Here is a 19,200-nt window from a genome sequence, read left to right as displayed (position 1 = left end):
CTAGCCTTATTCACAGAAAAATACGGTAACTGTTCCAATGAAATTATTTGCTTATTTCATACAGTTTATATACTGCTTGATTGTAAGAAACAAACAAGCCCCCCACCTCAAGGCAGTTTTGTTGATCTCTTTGTGATCCTTGTGGTTAGTTTTGCTTTTGCTGTTGGGTTAGCAATGTTTTATTGCTCTGTTGTTGTCCGCGGCCTTGCAGATCCACATGTGTGGAAATGCGAAATAATAGTAAGTTAAATAGTAATCATTCAGTGTACCACTGAGCTTGGAAACAATATCCTTTTTTTTAAAACTACTTACAAACCCAAACCTGAATTGTTTTAAAGCAAATGTGAGCCATCTGCAACCTTTGGTCTAATGTTATGAGACCCTCAGCTCTCAGCCAACCTGTCTCCCCTCCCAGCTGGACAGAAACACACAGAGAGATAAAATAAAGATGATGGAAAGAAAGAAAGAAAGAAAGAAAGAAAGAGAAAGGGCTGTGCACTGCCCTCTTTGGGCTTTGCCCCACTAGCTGCTAGCTTTTGCCCTGACTGCAACTGGCATGTGGTCCTTGACAGATAACCCCTCAAGGGATTGCTGTAATCAACAGAAAAGCATTGAATATAGGTTGCACTGGGTTATATCCAACTAAGTCATACTCAGATCAGACTTATTGAAATGAATTGACATGTTATTCAAGTCCATTGATTTCAGTGGGTCCAACGGTTTGGCTTTAATAAAGCATTCTCATGCCGTAATTCATACAGAGTGTATACTTTTATTTTTCCTGCAGATGTGCACTGGCAACTACATATTCGTACCATATATGATAACTCCCCATAACAAAGTCTACTGTTGTGACAGCAGTTTTATGAAAGGACTAACTGAGCTGATGCAGCCCAGCTTTGAACTTCTGCTCGGGCCAATATGTTTACCTTTGGTTGACCGTTTCATTCAGCTTTTGAAGGTGGCACAGGCCAGCTCAAGGTAAGGATCCTCACCATAATGCAATCTTCTGCCAAATTCACATGTGAAAGCCTTTCAAGAGGGGAAAAAACATCAGTGAGACAAGTATAGCATATGGTAGGAGAGCCTTGGTCTCTACAAGAAAAAGAAGTGCACAACTCTCTTCCAGCTTCCAACATCCCTTACCATGCTGAACTATGTATATGAAACATGGGATGTGACTTCTGTTCATGCATCCCATGATTTGCAAATATTTTGTGTTCTTCTGAATTTAAAGGGATAAAGCATGTTATATAGCTGCATTACAGAAGTGATCAGCTTGCAGTTTCTTGCATTCATTCCATATGTGTAGGTCTTTATTGCAGGGTTGGGGAATCTTTGCCCCTCCAGAGGTTATTGGACTATAACTCCTATCATTCTTGACATCACCTTTGCATTACCTTGGTTCATCTTCCTGGTTCTCTTACTGCCAGTTATTGTCCCCAGTAGCAGTAGAATGAGAGCCTCACGTTCGTACTTTATAATTGTGTTTGCTATAGAATTAGGTAATCAAGTAGCTGTCCTTGAATATTCAGGCGTAAATTGATAGTTTTCTTTTCCATTCTAGTCAATACTTCAGGGAGTCAATTCTTAATGATATTCGAAAAGCACGTAACTTATACACGGGAGAAGAACTAGCCACAGAACTGGCCAGGATACGACAACGGGTGGATAACATTGAGCTTCTGTCTGCTGACATTGTGATAAACTTGTTGTTGTCTTACAGAGATATTCAGGTAGGCCCCTATTGTTGAATTTGAATGTATTGCTCCTGTTATTCCACCGACATATTTCTTCTCACTACTAACATATTTAATCCATTATAACAAAATCATACTCTGTGGAGTGCTCCTGTTCACTGTTCCTAGAAGTCAGGTGTGCCTTCTTCCACATATATTTCATTCGAGTTCCACCTCCCAACCAGTTTTCCACACACCCCTGGTCAGTCAGCTTTCCGTGGCTGAATAAACACACAAGGCCCTTATTTCAGAGGAGGCTTGCCCCCATTAAGGTTCCCCTCCCAAAAGGTCTTTTTCTCCTACTGTAAGTCTGTATTGATTTATCATTTTGACATTTGCATTCCTGGTAGGGTGGGGGAGATAGATATTTAACAAATAAATAAGGTAAAACCAGTAGGTTTCCTGAGCCTGCTAATACTTCCCTCTAGACTGGAGAACCTTATTCTTCCAGGCCTCTCTTATCTGCCCTTACAACACTTCCCAGGCCACACCCCCTCAGAGGGAGCCAGCGTACAGCTTTCGGGTCATGTGACCAGCATGACTAAGCCGCTTCTGTCGAACCAGAGCAGTGCACGGAAATGCCATTTACCTTCCTGTCGGAGCGGTACCTATTTATCTACTTGCACTTTGACGTGCTTTCGAACTGCTAGGTTGGCAGGAGCTGGGACCGAGCAACGGGAGCTCATCCTGTTGCGGGGATTCGAACCGCTGACCTTCTGATTGGCAAGTCCTAGGCTCTGTGGTTTAACCCACAGAGCCACCCTCGTCCCGTCAAAATGTGTCCTACAACCTTGGTAATGCCTACCACACAAAAGTAAACTTTGCATTAGCTTGCCCGCCCACTTTTGTCTCTCAGCCCACCTACCATTGGCCGTGTGGCCCTCAGAAGCTTGCACAGAAGGGAATGTGGCCCTTGGGTTCCACACCTCTGCTCCATAACATGGGTTTTGGCTACATGAGCAGTGAGTGGCACACACACCTGAACATCAGAAATAGAGGGAATTAATATCTGCTGCAGGCACCCATTTCAGGAAATTCTCAAAGCAAATGCTTGCCCAGTAAATGGATCTGGGTCAGCTGCTGCTTCCAGTGAAAAGAGCATGGTGACGCATGCAGGGAGCTCTGGACAAATGGCTCACTGGCACTTATGTCTCACTGCAGAGTGAAAGCACTCACGCAGTTGCCAGATTTTAAAACAGAACTTTGTTGCCATGGCAACTTTGTGTACATCTATGCCTAGGCCTGTGGAAAGGGGTGGGTGTATAATGGCTAGGATTCTGAATTCCTTTTTTAAAAAGTCTATTATATTATGCATATTGGAGAACACTGGGTTAAGTTTGGTAGCTGGGTTATAAAGAAATTTGTGTGAGAAAATTCCATGCCTATGCTGGGACTTTTAGTGCAAGCTGAAGGAGTCCTAGTGCAACATAGGAAGTTCTCTCATACTGACTTAGATCCCCTTTCTTGCTATAGCACTTCACAAAGTGAGGGGGGGGGGAGAATCACTTCTGTAGCGTTAACCCTACATCTGATAGTATGCAAGGAACTACTGTCAGATTAAGCTGCAGGAGTCCCAGTGCAACACAGAAAGCTGCTTTATACTGCCTTACTCCATATTGCCCCCATTGACTGGCAGTAGCTCTTCAGGGCTTCAAGCCAGGAATATTCCCAGCCCTATCTGGAGACGCTGGGACCTTAAAGTGAGTGCTCTGCAACGGAGCTCTGGTCCTTCATGTACTTGTTCACATGCTCCTGTGATGGTGCTTAGAAACCCCTACTTGGAGGAGGGTGAGACAGGAGGGCTCACTTGTATCTCCTTGCATCATTCTAAATGAAAACTATTTTAAAATCCGTCTGTGGAATCCTAACAGCCTATGGTAGTGCTTCTGCTCAAACAGTCCGTGTTCTGCTTCCTGTGCCCAACAAACTTTATATAGAAATCCACTTCCGGTATGACAGGAGGAGCTGCTGTTTGAGTGAGAGCTCTGGAATGATTATATAGCTATGTGCCCAGGAACTGCACATTATATTTTCTTGGTTTCTTAGGGTGCTTTCACACAAACCCACACTGACATCCTTCATTCACTTTTTATGGGGCATCCAGACAGCATCATTGTCAGCCTGTTGCATTTCAATGTTTTCTGTTAGCATCTAATGTTTTTTGAGACCTGAGTTGCATTTTATTTTGTTTCATTTTTTGCAATAAAGCAGCAGCCTGTCTACTTTGGAGATGCAAGGCATTATTGAAGCTTTTCAAAGGCTCTTGTGCCTTTTAACTGAAACATTTCCTCCTTGTAAATTCAGTCTGTTTTTATTACTTCCTGATAAATACAGGTGGGGGATTGGTGATAACTAGCCTATGTTAATTGCCCTTTGAATAACCTCTCTTAATTATACCTGTGTCAGTTTCTATTCCTGTGTGTAGAGAAAGCTTTAATTATTCATTTTACCTCATTTGTTATTTGCTATTAATAGTCCATTTTCCTATGAAAAAGAAATATGGCTTAATTATGCTTAATTCAGTCACCATCTGCAGCCCATTATTTTTTTCAGTTCAGGGGCACATTTGGAATTCTGGCACCACAGAATATGCATTTCACAAAAGAAAAACTGGTGATGTTCAGAACCAGCCCACAAACACACAAAAAGGCATCAAGATCTATTACTACCCTACCAACCAATATAACACAGACTAAAAGGGAGGCAGCCCTCCCCCAAACCCTCATTTTGGTGGGTGGGCAAGTTGCCTTGGTAGGTATGGAGGTCTCCCTTGCATTGGAGGTCCCCCTTGCATTGGGGACATCAGGCTTAAATTAGTGTTTTTAAAATGAACAGTGCAATTTTATGCATGTCTGCTCAGAAGTAAGTTGGTGGCAGCTGAATGGAAGCAGAAAGAGGATAGTTGAGTAAAAGCTCTTTCATTACATAATGAAGAACATTATGATTATAGTGTCCACTTTAACTTGTGCCTCTTCAGGTGCAACTGTTAAATCGTTTTGTCATGTCAGAAGTACACCAGGAAAGTTTACTCTTATTTCCCTTTCTTGCTATAATGACTTAAATAAATCCTTTCATTCTGTTTCTTGGAAGGATTATGATTCTATTGTGAAGCTGGTAGAGACATTAGAAAAACTTCCAACCTTTGACTTGGCTTTGCATCATCACGTGAAGTTTCATTATGCATTTGCACTGAACAGGTAAGAGCTTTCCTTCCTAATGAAGTTTTGTTGGTTTCATGTAAGTCATTTCCTTAAATGTTCCTTCTACATAAGCTTGAAGCTTTTCCTGTGAAACTTCTTGTTCGAGTCATATGTCTCTTTCTGTATATCCCTTGCCTTCTTTACCTCCTCCTCTTCTTCTTCTTCTTCCTTCACACCCTGGGAGTTAGATTTGGCTTTCCATCTGTGTGAAAATCGGTATTTAACTTTATTTTCTGCACATGATTATGAAAGCAGTTTGATCAAACAGAAAACATGAAGAGACGACTGTTGATTGAACAATCCATGAAACATACTCAAAAGCATAAAGTACAAATTGGCACAATTCTGGTCAGACGTGATGTGCAGCATGCACACTGACGCACATGTGCACAATGTATTGTAGGCATGTAATTGTAAGCGGGCCTTGTGCCCTTGCAAGAATAGGACTAGAATGGTAGACTAGAATTTTGAGCTGAATTTTGAACCCTCTGAGGAAGAGCCAATTTGTTCACAGCATGTCTGATGCAAAACATTTGTTGGAATGTCTCTACATTGAAAGCTATTTTTCCTGCACTTTTTGGATTGCATCTACTTTTATAGCTCAAATCAGTGCCTCCCTGTTCTTTTGCCTTTGCATCAGCTATGATTCCCCTTGGAGGGAGAGAATACCTGGCTACTGGTATCCATTTCCTAGTAATCTCCATATTAGACTGAAGTATGTGGGGTTTCCTCTGAAGACATTTCAGAAACTTCAGTTCAAAACAGAGATGCTTGACTATTAATTGGGAATGGCTGTGGGAAATAGTTGTTTTGAAAAATGAGAACACTTGCTGCTATTCAGTTACCAAGCACAGTCAAAGTTTCTGCTGCTTTTAAAAGCTCAAAACAGCTTAGGACCCAGATACCTCTAAAAGACTATTTTTCCCCACCTGAGCTGACCAAACTTTACAGTCCTCATCAATGACCCTTCCTTGAGTCCTTCCACTCTTCTGAAGCTGAGCTGGTGGTGACTGTTGTGTGCTGTGCCCTCAATTGTCCCGTGTGGAGGTGGAATGCCTTTCCCATGAGGCTCACTTGGCACTGAATCTGATGTCCTTCTGACACCAGGCAATGATTTACCCAGACCTTCCAGCATGTCATTGAAGCTGGTTTAAACTCAGGGTTGGTTTTTTTACTGATTCTGCTGGGTTTATGCTTGTATTTGTTGGGTTGGTTTTAATGTTGCATTCTACTGTGCATGATATTGTTTTTTTATTATTGTTGTGAAACAGTCTTGGGAGTTGTTGTTTTATTCACCTTGCAAATTTTGCAAAATGAAGGGAAGCATATAAATATTTTAGGTAAATAAATATTGTCACTAGAGGCTAGCATCCTTGTGACGAGTTCAGTGTTTAGACCATCGCTTGTTTGCAAGACATCTGGTGATGTGCATATATGAAATGTCTTATCTGGATCACGAAATAAAGCACAATGTAAGCCCCAATTCACTGCTTTGCTACATAATGCAATAGTCTATTATTCTCGTTCTTTATGTTGATTGCTACCATTAGAAATAATGCATCCCCTTCACCCCCCCCACCCCTACTTTATCTTTCCTGGAATAAGTTAGACCTCACCTGACCCTGGTCCCTCCCTCTCTCCTCCAATTTCTTTTGATCTGCATTGTAATGGGACCTGACACTGATTTCAGTTACATTTTGGGGAAGCTCGTTGGACCAGGATTTGAAACCTTCTGCCATATATAACATACAAGCTGCTATGGTTATATGCCCTAGCATAACCCTGCAGAGAGGTTATTATCAGTGGGGCAAGCTCAGAACTGGGCAGCAAAATGTTGGGCTACAGTGCAGCCAATACTCCATTTGCAATGCCGCCACTGTCTTCTGGCAGCTGCCAGTTTATTTCACACAGTGATATCTGTGGTGGCTTGGGAAATAGGTGGGACAAAACAGCTTCTGTTAGGAAGTGGCAGCAGATAACAAGAAGCAGAGGGCAACTGATGGGGCTCTGAACTTTGGCTTTCTTTCTTATCATATTTGGAAGCGCTGCACCTGGACAAATTTGGCCTTCCTCAGGAATTCCTTTAGCTATCTAGCAACAAAGGTGTGCTTAGCACGGCATAGAATATACAAGGCATTCTGTCCCTGCATAAGAATATGCAGGGGCTACTATTTGGTTTTTTTAAATATTATTTTAAAAAGCGAAATCGAACATTTCCTGGCTTTGAATCGGTATAAGGAGGACAAGGCTTGCATTTGAGCTGCCTTGTGAGCAGAGGCTAATGGGACTTGTAGGCCAAAACATCTGGAGGGCACCAGGTTGATGAAGGTTCAACTGAAAAGGGGCAGAAAAGATTTCATGGAAGAAGTTTGTTTTGAAGTGGGGTATGGAATAGGATGAGTTGTGTATGTGTCACTGGGCAAGCAAAGATGACACAGCGGAAGTGGATAGGCCAGTTCCCAGGGTCAACTGAAATGATACTTGGCAATCTCTTTTCTCTTGACTAGTAATGTGTTCACATTGTAAGGAAGTTCTAGCTGTAATCTGTGAGCCATGATAGCTTTCACAGGCCTTGTGATAGTTGTAGTTATGGCACAATATGTCTAAACTTATCATCATCATAAAGAAATGTAAAGAAAGTTCACCTTTGTTGTAATCTTGAAGAACAGAAAGTGTGTGGGTACCAGTTTAAGTTTTGAATATCTCATAACGGTAAAATGTAAAATACTTTAGGCAACTTGAGGTAGGAGTGAGGCTTGTTCTTCTAATGTTTCAGCTTGAAACAATGCATTATTCCTTTGGCAAATAATGGGGTGGAAGCAGAATCATGTTAGTCTACTGCTCAGAGCAAATCCACTTGGAACAAAGTGTCATATCCAGTTTTGGGACTTGTGCCTTTCATGTTTGATAAGCAGAGAGCAAAGTGGCAACCGGGAAGTAAGCAGGTGAGAAAAATTACACTGCAAAAATCTGGATCAAATGTTGCCACCACTTAATCAGCATTTTACAAAATGGTTACATAACATATGTGACATGAAATGAACTCTGTATTAAGTGAATCTTTAGCCTCTTATAGCCATGTTAAATTTCTCATATCAGTCAGCTTTCTAGATGGAAAGTTGAGGACAAAACAGAGATAAAATATAGTTGGAATGATGTGGAGAAAATCTAATTAATTTGGTGATTTTGCCTCTTTGATTCTTTATTTGTTTATTATTTTACAAAGCTGCAAAGCATAGAAAGGCACTCTTGAATGCCTCCTTCATTGTGTTGCTAGGGAAATATGGAGAGGGCTGCTTACCCAGGGATGCTTCAAATGTGACTAATTTCCTGCACGTATAGCTTCTGTGTAGAACAGCTATACAAACAAGGTCTAGATTACCATGTGTGACAATTGTACATGGGATTTTTTTTTTAGCATATAAACACACTGTACAAGCAGCAAAAGAAATCTGTATTTGAGAGTCGATGGCTTGTTTGTGTGCTTTTTCCTACTTGGAAATGCTGTACCCTGGAATCGGTTGCATTAGAAGCAATTCTGCATCTCAAAGAAACTTGCATTAATTTGAGGTCAGCCAAGGAATGAATGTTTCTGATGATCATGAGAACATGGAATGGGAAGACCTTCAAAAAGTGGTCAGTGCAAGAATGGATTCTCCCTGCACTGACCAATCAGCAAGTAGTTTTATTTTTAGATTTCCTACTTGAGAGCAACAAACTATTTTTTTAAGTCAAAAAGCCTCAACTGGCTGTGTCAGATTATGAGATCCATTTCTTATTGCTACCTTTATTGCAACCCATTATGTTAAAACTCCAGATGAAAATCATACTGCAGAGAGAAACTATTCTGTAATATCTAAACAGAGAGTTTACTAAAATGTTCCCTGTTTCATATGCATTATGTCATACTGCCAGATGCCTACAGTACAATTTTCTGTGAAGAGCAAAAGGAGAAGGTTATTTTCATTCAATTTAATGAGACAGCTATCTTTTCTCCCTGCCTTGACCCCCAGCTCTATTCAAATTCTAGCCATGCCAAAAGAACGTAGAGTGTTCAGATATCAGGACAACAGAAAATTATGACAAATTCAAATGTTTGTATTCTTTTTCTTATACATTAAAAAAAACCAGGCGAAATCTTCCTGGAGACAGACAGAAAGCTCTAGATATTATGATACCTCTAGTGGAACATGAGAGTCAAGTACCTTCTGATATGTACTGCCTTGTGGGACGGATCTACAAAGATATCTTTCTGGATTCTGGATTTACAGATACAGAAAGTAGAGACCAAGGCACCTTATGGTAAGTAGCACCATGTTACATGTCCACATAATTTTAACAAAAACACTCCAGCTGACAACAGGAGTTGGAAATGGGCTCCTTTTTTCTATTTCTACAAACTCATGGCTACATAAAATTAATTAATAATCTAGTGAATAAATATGATTCCAGTTAGACTGGGCAACTTCACAGTTGATGTCGTAGGATAGGGGCCAACTCTTCCACTGCCAGAAGTTTTGTTTCATTATTTTTTATTGCCCATTGAAGCATGCTCGATGAGTCCATGTGGCTTATCTTCCTATCTTCTCTCATGATCTGCTTGTTTCCAAGTTGAGGACAAGAGTGAACGCTGCTAGGTGATAGACTTTCTATTAATATCAACACAGCGATGACAAGTTAATTATTAGCTGTCAGATTTTTCTCAGGCAGGTTGCTGCTATAATGCTGACAGGGTAAATCAGGCAAGATGGTTTCCTTCCTCTTGTTAGCTTGGCTAACAAGTCTCTAGCTAGTCTGGGTGTGGGCCCAAAGCTGTCAGCTGGTTGGGTTCAGCTTGTGCCAGTTTCCAGTAGATGACTATAGCCAAGCAGGCATAACCAAAAAGCAGCAGCCTGTAGCAGAGAGAGAGAAGAGGGTTAAAGGAGGACAGATATTAGAAGTTGAAGAGAGTGACTTGTTAGCAACAAGCTTCCAGCATAGTACTTGGAGTTCTGCTAAAAATGTTTAGAGCTGTTAAGTCATTAAATTGACCTTGTATACTGAATGTTTAGTTCCTTGTATACATGGTGTAACAAGGCTGACATGCTGGTGCAGTTTTATTTTGTTTACATTGAGTTTTTATTATTGTGCTGGGCAGACATTTTATGTGCTGTAGTGATATAAAGGTTTGGCTTTAGCATTTAATGTATTACAGTATATTTTGTATTGTTTCCATATGCATTTTTAAAGGAGATTCTGTCGCACACTAAAAAAACTCTAGACAGATTCTTCTAAAAGCCAGATATAAAAAGCTATTCAATTTTTATTAATTTTAAATAAATTGTGAGACTGTGACTGGAAATAAAGTCTGTCACCTTGAAGGGCTTTTACTTGCCAGCTGCATTTGTACATAATGCTAAACCATGATTTTAGCACTACATGTACAAACTGAAACAAGCCCAAACAAAGTCTTGGGCTTCCTCTTTCCTTCCACGCACCTGGAAATCTCTATCTCAGTTAGTTGTTACATGCAGATAAGATACTATGGTGCTTCACAACCTCTGGTTAACTAAGGTAAAGGTAAAGGACCCCTGGGCGGTTAAGTCCAGTCAAAGGCGACTATGCGGTTGCGGCGCTCATCTCGCTTTCAGACTGAGGGAGCCAGCGTTTGTCCACAGGCAGCTTCCTGGGTCATGTGGCCAGCATGACTAAACCACTTCTGGCACAGCGGAACACCGTGACGGAAACCAGAGTGCATGGAAATGCCATTTACCTTCCCATCACAGCGGTACCTATTCATCTACTTGCAGTGGTGTGCTTTCAAACTGCTAAGTTGGCAGGAGCTGGGACAGAGCAACAGGAACTCACCCCATTGTGCGGATTTGAACCACCAATCTTCTGATTGGCAAGCCCAAGAGGCTCAGTGGTTTAGACCACAGCGCCACCCGCATCCCTGGTTAACTAAACAAACTATCTTCATAATATCTTTTTTGGCTTCTTTTGAAACTGGCCAGGGTTTGTGATAAACCATGATCCCTGGTCCCCAAACAAATACAAGGTTAGTGGAAACTGAAAATAACTGCTGGTGACGTCCTTCTCCTGGCCATGTGGCGGGAGCAGGAGGAGGAGGAGAGGGCATGTGCTCATGCATGTGTAGCACCAAACCATGGTTTAGCATTGCATTTGAATCCAGCTGCAGTGTGATAGCAAGCAATATGATCCCTCAATGTCATTCAGAGGCATCAGAGTCCCAAGAGCCTTTAGCCACAGGATTCATGTTGTACTCTCAAGTTGTTCCCTGGCGGCATGTTTGTGAACTGATGACTAATGAAGCAATGAAGCAGTGAGGAAACCTCTTATCTTACATTTCTACCACCATGAGGAAGTTTCTGGAAACATCTGCACATAGAGATAGCTCAAAGTGGCACACATAATTGGGGAGAACCATTTAATGTGGTCTCACCCTGATCACATAGAAAGTTTCTGTAGTTGCTGGCAGTAGCATACCTTGCAAATTGTCTAAACATGGCAGGACTGGCAAGTCTCTATGGCAGAGCCATCTTGTTCCTTTCCCAGGGTATCAGGCTTCTACTCAGGGTGATGGGGAAGGTCTCAGCTTACGTAGCTCAAAACACTCCAGTGTTAAAATGGGTAGGTTATAACAGTGGCAACAGCAGGAACTGTGCCAATAGCATTTAGGGTATTTGAAGAGCCCTTCTGCTTGAGTTCTGGAGGTAAAATGGTGGTGATCCCTGTACCCATTTGATTCCTAACTTCTTGCCTAATGCAGGTTCTTTAGCTGTACTTTTCCCTTCCTGTCCCTCCTCTGAAAGCAGCTGTTGGACTTAACTGGGCAAAGGCTGGATGAGCACAGGGAATGCAATAAACAGTCACCTTTAACCTTGTTTTGTGGTCTTTAGACAGGGTTCAGGCAGAGAGTTCTGGGCATGCTTTCACTGTGCTGTTTTGTTTTCCATACAAACAAGATTTTTGCCTTCCACCATGTAACTCCGCCACTGCCTATTTACAGTAAATTCATTTTAAAAGTCGTGGAAAGTGGGAAGTGGTGTGTCTGGTAAATATAGGCTGCCGCTTGCCTTCCTTTTGTGTGTGCACTTTGGATGAACAGAAATGCTTGTTTGGATTGGATTTAGTCTCTCATGCATTTTTGCCCTGCTTAGCAACATACCGCATTTTAAGAGATCCAAGGAATCTTACAAATTTAAGGAATTAATTGTTATTCAGTGCCAAGTTAGTGCATCCTGAGTAGAAGGATTAACTCCAGTTTATTTGGTGGACTGTTCTCTTTTCTGTTGTAAAGTTGCCAGGAAAATGTATAGCAGCAATGAAATTATGTGTCTGCCAAACATGTTAATTATTAGTGAGGGAGGGAAGCGCTTTTTTGGAAATCAACATTGTGTTAGTTTGAATGTCCTTCCTCATTTTGTCATGCCTGACTGTACTGCAAAGTGAAGAGAGGTAATAAAATGAGTTAAACTGAGTTGGAAGGACCAGTGCTCTGACCACTGATCTGCTGTGGGTTCCTTTGTCTTTTGTTTGAAAAGTTGATGTGAGAGAGGGAAATTGAAAACGGAGACACTTTTCCTTCTCACTCCAGTCCCTTCCAACACATCTTTTCAAACAAAAAGCTACATTGACACATGCTTAAGGGGTGTGCGTAAATGGACCCTAAGAGTGTAAGTTGTGAGCTGGATGTCCCTGCAGTTAAAGCCTCTTCTTATGAATTCATTAAGTACATAGGAAGCTTCCTTATATGGAATCAGACTCTTGGTCTATCTAGCTTAGTATTGGCTACTCTGCCAGGCAGCATTTTTCTAGGTCTCCAGGCAGAGGCCTCTCCCTGCCCTACCTGGAGATGCTGGGGCTTTGGGCATGCTCTACCACTGAGCTACAGCACTTCCGAGTCTGTGGGCAAGCTCCTATTCCCACAGCCTTTGTCTGCCTGACATGCCTTGCCAGGATTGTTTTATTGTGAAGCACTTTGAGCACTTGAGATGAATTCTACAAATAAGCACTGGGTGTTGATATTATTAAATATGTATTTGAAAACTCTTCCGTCTTTCGTTCTAGTTTGGTATACTGCATAGCGCTGTACTGATTTGCCTACTGTCGCGGGATCACTGAACATAAACAAGACAAGGATAACTTCATGACAACAATATTAATCTCTAATGAGGGGCCATAATTCTAGTATAAATGCCATAAGGAATTTTAATGCCAGTGTTCAGAAATAGTTCTTTGTGCAAAACAGCAAAGCTGTTAACCAGCTATATATTTTTCACAAGTGAATAAACACAAGAATCTGAAGAAAACAGTAGGAGGGTGCTGTAAATGTTGGCTTCTTAAAATAACCATGCTGCCTGGATGGAAAATTATAAGCAGAATATTTTTGTGCTTAAACGGGTTGGTCAGGCTGAACAAACTGAAGAGCGGCACTTAGAGTACCAAATATGTATATAATTGTCCCTTTGTACGTCTTATTTTTTATATATCTATATCTATAACTTGTTTGTTCTCCTAGGTTCAAGAAGGCATTTGAGTCAGAACCAACATTACAGTCGGGGATTAATTATGCAGTCCTTCTCTTGGCCGCTGGTCACCAGTTTGATACCTCATTTGAGCTACGGAAAGTTGGTAATTATAGCCTGTTGATGCACAGGCAAATAAAATTCAGTGACAGCATTTTCACCACCCTCTGTTTTACAGGAAACAATCTGATGAATGCATTCAGAGTTCTTTGTTAGTTAGTAATTCTGCACTTTGGCTAAGTTTTCCATTAAAAAGGTATAACTTTGAGCCACCGCATGGATCCTGCCCGTTGCAATTATCTTGCCTAAGTTCAGTTTTCTGGGTTAAATGTCTCTCTTGCAGAGTCAGTAATGAAAAGAGCTTTTTATGGTGACTCAGTGATACTGTTCGATAAATTATGAATACTGATTAGTAAACCCTGCTAGTTCTAGTGTATGAATAATCTAATAACGAACTTCATTGGCTCTCTAGGACTAAGGTTTGTCCTAGTGAGGATCCTGCAAGCCATTGTTTCCCCCATTGGTTGTTCTTATTGAGCTACATATTATCTTACACTTCCTCTAAATGTGGAATTAGTTGTAATAGTTATTTACTATAACATTTCCTTTCCCCTGAAACCTAAGAGTCCTAGGGTTAATGCATGGCATTATCAAGAGTCTGTTATAGCAGACTAATATTCTAAATGGCTACAGTGCAGCTGCAAAAGCAATTATGGTTAGATTGCTTGTATGAAATTGTTGTTTCGTAACTGATATTTCAGCCTTTGCCAACATAGTGCCTTTCACATGTTTTAGACTACAACTCCCATCAGCTCCATCCAGCATGGCCAGTGGTCAGGGACAATGGGAGTTATAGTCCAAAATATCTGAAAATATCTGAAAATATCTGCTTTAAATGACATCTGTGGTTGTTATTTGTGAGCCACTTTCTGCATGATTGCTTTCAAAAGTGGGTTCTAAATATGACAACAAATAAATCTTATTTATTTTTGCAGGGCTCCGAATGAAGTCTCTCTGAGCTAAATTAAGCTTGCTTAGTAGCAGTGTTTTGTGGATTGTTCTGTGGATATGAGTTTCCTTAACCTTCACTGTGTCTATTTTGAAATGTCTCTGAGGCTTACAGAACAAACACAAGATCTGACTAAGTAATACTCAGAACAGACCTATTGAAACTGGGGGATTAAGATTAGTTGTGGTTTTCTTGATCTCAGTGGGTCTATTCTATATTGGTGGGTCACAGTCCCTTGAATTAAAAAGGGGGGAGATGCAAAGAATAGGTGAAGAAATTCCGGAATTATTCAGTGGATCAGTGTTCAAAACTCTGGGTAGCCATTGGCTAGGACATGGGTAGGGTTTGAAGGGCCTACAATATGTCCTCATCTCTTAAAGCATGCACTCTTGGGATGATTAGGTTGTCTGCCTTCCCAGTCACCATATGTGCTAGTGGTGCTGGTCTAGAATCCAGTGAAGCTACCAGTTAAATGCTCGCTTTTTATTATCTTGTCATATTGAGAAACTGGATTGCAGTTAAGCAAGAGAGAAGCAGAAAGAGAAGGAAGACTGGTTTATAAATCAGAACACCGTATTGTGGGTGATTACGCAAGTTTAGGACCACCAATTTCAACGGAGCTTAAGTATGCATTAACTTGAGTTTTTGTTTGCGGTGCAGTCTTACGGAGAATTTTTTCTTTATTATTTCTCCAGGAGTAAAGATAAGCAGCCTGCTTGGGAAAAAAGGAAACTTGGAAAAATTGCAGAGTTACTGGGAAGTCGGATTTTTCCTGGGAGCTAGTGTTCTGGCAAATGACCACACAAGAGTGATACAGGCTTCAGAGAAACTTTTCAAATTGAAGACGCCAGCATGGTACGGCTCTTGTATGATCAGTGTGCATTGAATCAAAGTACTCAACGTACTCTAGCATCTGCTCTGATCTGAATATTCGGGGGGGGGGGGAGAAATTAGTGTAAATATAAATGGCAATATTTCCCATTCCCAGATTTTTGAATATGGGCTCAGCAACTGTGTTGTTTTTTTAAAAAATTACTCCTATTTTATCCTCACAACAACCCTGTGAGGTAGGTCCAGCTGACCGGCCCAAGATCACCCAGTAAACATCATGGCTGGGGCTTTCTAACTATTACACCAATTGCCTCTTAAGGTTGGGCTCTTGGCATTCTTGCGGGAGGCCAACTCATCAAGCAAAAGCCGCCCCCTTTCTATACAGACAATTCCATTGCAAGGTGACCCCACATTCCATATAAACAGAATCTCTTGCAGTAGTTGGTAATAACTGCTCAGAAAAAATTAGTCACATTATCTTAAAAAAGAGATTCCCCAATACATTCAGTCAGCCCATGTAAACAATTTACAAACAGTTGCAGTACTGTATTCAGCAATGTTCTCCATCCAGAATGATAGCTAAAGCCAATTATGTTGCTAGTTTCACCCCCTTCTTTTTAAACTCTTTTATTAGCTCAAAATGGTTCTGGCTTTCAGTCAATAAAATAGCAATTACACATTGAAATCAAGTTGCTTCATTTTCTACTTAACAGTGTAGCCTCCACTTGATATTGTGGCCAGGGCCAGACTAGTGGATGGATGAGACATTTCTGTGCAGTATTTGCTTTCCAAAACGTACCAGGCAGCAGTGTTGTCGTTCTTTAGAGCCTCTCCGGACTCACAAATGTCAGCCATTTGGTTGCTTCAGGGATGAGGAAGCTGGCTTGACGTTGCTAGGCAACCAAAACCCCTCAGCCAATTTCAGATCAAATTGGGGGGAAGGTGGGTCTCTGGGGAAGTAAGAGGTCACAGGGACCTGAAGGACTGGGAAATGGAAGGTGTGGGAATGTACATGAAGTTGTACATTTAATCAGGACATGCATGCATTTGTTCTGTGTTTACATGTGCAGAAAAGTGTAGCTTCCAACTTCATGTATTTATGCAGGCCTGTGTATGTTTAATTCCCCACTAACTTCATTGGGACTTAGATGGAAGTAAGTGTCCATAAGCCTGCAGCCTTATTTGGTGATAACTAGTTTTCTCAACATCCTTTTCCTGGTTGTCTAAAAGTTATTGAACCTAAACCTAGGAACCCATTTAAATTAGTGCCTTCTCTGGTTAATGTGGATGACATTCAATGTGCTCCAAGCTATAAGAGACTAGGTAAAAGTCAACCACTGAATTCCATGGGCTAAAATGAGATTTGAACCAAGGGATTTCAAGTCCACAGACCACACAACTTATTAGTTTGGGTAGCAGATGCTGTTCCCTTATTTTTTGTGTGGCTAACCCTTCAGTCATAAAATGGCCTATTAGTGACACCACTGTATTTTCCCCTTTGCCTTGTACAAACAATAAGAACTTGAGAAGAGCCTGCTGGTTCAGGCCCAAAACCCATCTAGTCTGGCATCCTGTCTTCACAGTGCCAACCAGATGCCTATGGGAAGCTCATTGGTACAGTTTAGGTACCTGCTGAAATCTCTCCCAGGGAAACGGGTGAACTTCCTAAAGTTCTCTCTGGGTTGGGTTTGGGATCCTCTGACTTTTCCAGGAGAAAGATTTTATGAACCAATCCAAACTCGCCCTCCCTTACACCTTCAGAAATCCCTTTCCTTATATTGACTGCTGCACAGGAGTCCTTGCGGAATCCTTGGGTGAAACTGTCTCCCAAAGTTCCCTTCAGAGTTGCACACTGTTAGATAGCACAGTGGGGTGATGGAGAGGATATATGCGTTTGTGTGTGTGTGTGTGTGAGAGAGAGAGAGAGAGAGAGAGAGAGAGAGAGAGAGAGAAACCCGTCTTCTCATATTACTGTTCTGTGCTGCCACCAATATTATGAGAAGGGAAGGAGGTAAGTGTATTTGGAGGTGCTTTGGCACGGGACTCCTTTGGGGGGTTGTAGATGTTGACAGAGACGAGCAATTTGAGAGGGGAATACTTCTCTGGCTTGATTTTTTATCTGAGTTGGAGAATCTTTGGGAAAGATTCCACTTTGAGGTAAGTTTTATCAGCCCACAGTGTTCTCCCCATGCCTGGCTAGGGATAACTTCACAGGCACCTCTGATTCAAAGTGCTAGAACATGCCCAATAAGTATAGTTCTTCTGTTACGACACAAACTAGATGTATAATGTGAATGTGTATTTGCTATATATTCCTATGGCTACACTTTTTGTGTAAAGCAGCTTTGGGAGATGGGTCATTTAGAGTAAATAAGCAGTTGGGAGGGGCGTATTTTAGCCCTTTCTCCACTCACCATTTTCCTGCCCCTCGTCATGCTTGCCCCAAGCCACTTTCTCCACTCCATACATGCAATTATGAGAGGGAAAACCAAATTCATTTTCCCCTGCTTGATTATTATTTTTTATCTGCTGCTCTGGTTTTATTTTGATGATTTTAAATATATTTTTATATGAGCTGTCTGTCACAGACAGGCAGAATATAGATGTTTTGATAAATAAAAATGTGTATAACGAGGTCCTTGTAACCTCTTTTATAACAGAAAGGTGGAACATACCTGTTTTAGTAAATTAAAAATGTGGGCAGTGAGACCATAATACCTGTTTTATAAGGAGCAGCTAGTACACACTGTCTTATTTAGCGGCTATGGCGAAAAGCTCCTGCTGTACGTCTTGCCATAGCGTGGCATCGAGATGATGCCATAGAGATAATGTTGGGAGTGTCGGTATTAAGATAAGATTTGTGGAAGACAAATATTATTTATCTAATCCTCGCAGAATATATGATTCTCTACTTTTATATGAAGGAGGGAGGAGGGATTGTGTATGCATCCATCATGGAACACCTGCAGCATTTTCTGACACATTAGTAACAATCAGTTTAGCAGAGGCCTGTTTCTTGAAAGTGCCGTTAAAGCACACAGTCACTCACCAACACATTCAGTGTTTTAAAATACCTGCACTGAACATTCAAAGATGATGCAGTAAAGAACAGTCACAGCAGGCTAAAGCAATGCCTTCCCACCTTGGGTGGGATCAGGGTTTCCCAAACTAGGGTTTCCAGCTGTTTTTGTTTTTGTTTTTAACAATATTTATTAAGGTTTTACATAATAAAACAAATATCACAATCAGAAAAAACAAAAGAAAAAGACAATCAAAAACAACACAGTTCAAAAGTGCAAAAAAAGAGATAATCAGAAGAAGAAAAACAAAAAACAAAGAAAAAATTATTTCTTGCTTGCTGTCTTTATAACCCTCTTTCCTGACTTCCTCACATCTCCCTTTTCTGTGTTCCCCTTTACACAATCAAATTCAGCAATTCCCTACCCTCTTTCCAATCTTATTCCATATTGTACATTTCCACCTATTATGCCTTTGGTTTCCTTTCCGTTTAAAACCATTTATCACATGTTCTTTATAACTTAAACCTTTATATCATTTGTTTAGTCTCGACATAATAAAAATCTGGTCTTACCCCTCTTTTCTTCAAAACCTTTTTACATATTTCTTTTTACCATGTCACTGATGCCCTATTCTCTTTATATCCAACATCGTTTTAACATTCAAACATTTTACAGTGTTTTTGGAGATATTCTTTGAACTTCTTCCAGTCCTCTTCCACCAACTCTTCTCCCAGGTCTCGAATTCTGCCAGTCATTTCTGCCAGTTCCATATAGTCGATCACTTGCATCTGCCATTCTTCCAGGGTGGGCAAATCTTGTGTCTTCCAATACTTTGCGATGAGTATTCTTGCTGCAGTTGTTGCATACATAAAG

The 19,200-nt window shown here is 41.0% G+C and overlaps 1 protein-coding gene across 4 annotated transcripts in view; it reads left to right on the top strand.

The window, feature by feature from the left end:
- The window catches only part of MAP3K5 (mitogen-activated protein kinase kinase kinase 5), a 91,043-nt gene that overhangs the window by 32,946 nt on the left and 38,897 nt on the right, over positions 1–19,200 (top strand). For all 4 annotated transcript variants that reach the window (XR_014154812.1, XR_014154813.1, XM_081855248.1 and 1 more), the window contains exons 4-9: positions 788–981; positions 1,568–1,736; positions 4,830–4,936; positions 9,071–9,241; positions 13,461–13,573; positions 15,172–15,331. Coding sequence is in view for 2 of the 4 variants with exons in the window: in XM_081855248.1 (XP_081711374.1) it covers positions 788–981; positions 1,568–1,736; positions 4,830–4,936; positions 9,071–9,241; positions 13,461–13,573; positions 15,172–15,331 (914 nt within the window). In the remaining 2 variants the exon portion in view is untranslated. The remainder of the gene's footprint in view (positions 1–787; positions 982–1,567; positions 1,737–4,829; positions 4,937–9,070; positions 9,242–13,460; positions 13,574–15,171; positions 15,332–19,200) is intronic.

Source organism: Podarcis erhardii, assembly GCF_964252035.2.
Source record: "Podarcis erhardii genome assembly, chromosome: 3".
Taxonomy (NCBI): Eukaryota; Metazoa; Chordata; class Lepidosauria; order Squamata; family Lacertidae; genus Podarcis; species Podarcis erhardii.
The sequence above is the reverse complement of the archived record's forward strand: the minus strand, read 5'-3'. Positions and strand labels throughout refer to the sequence as shown.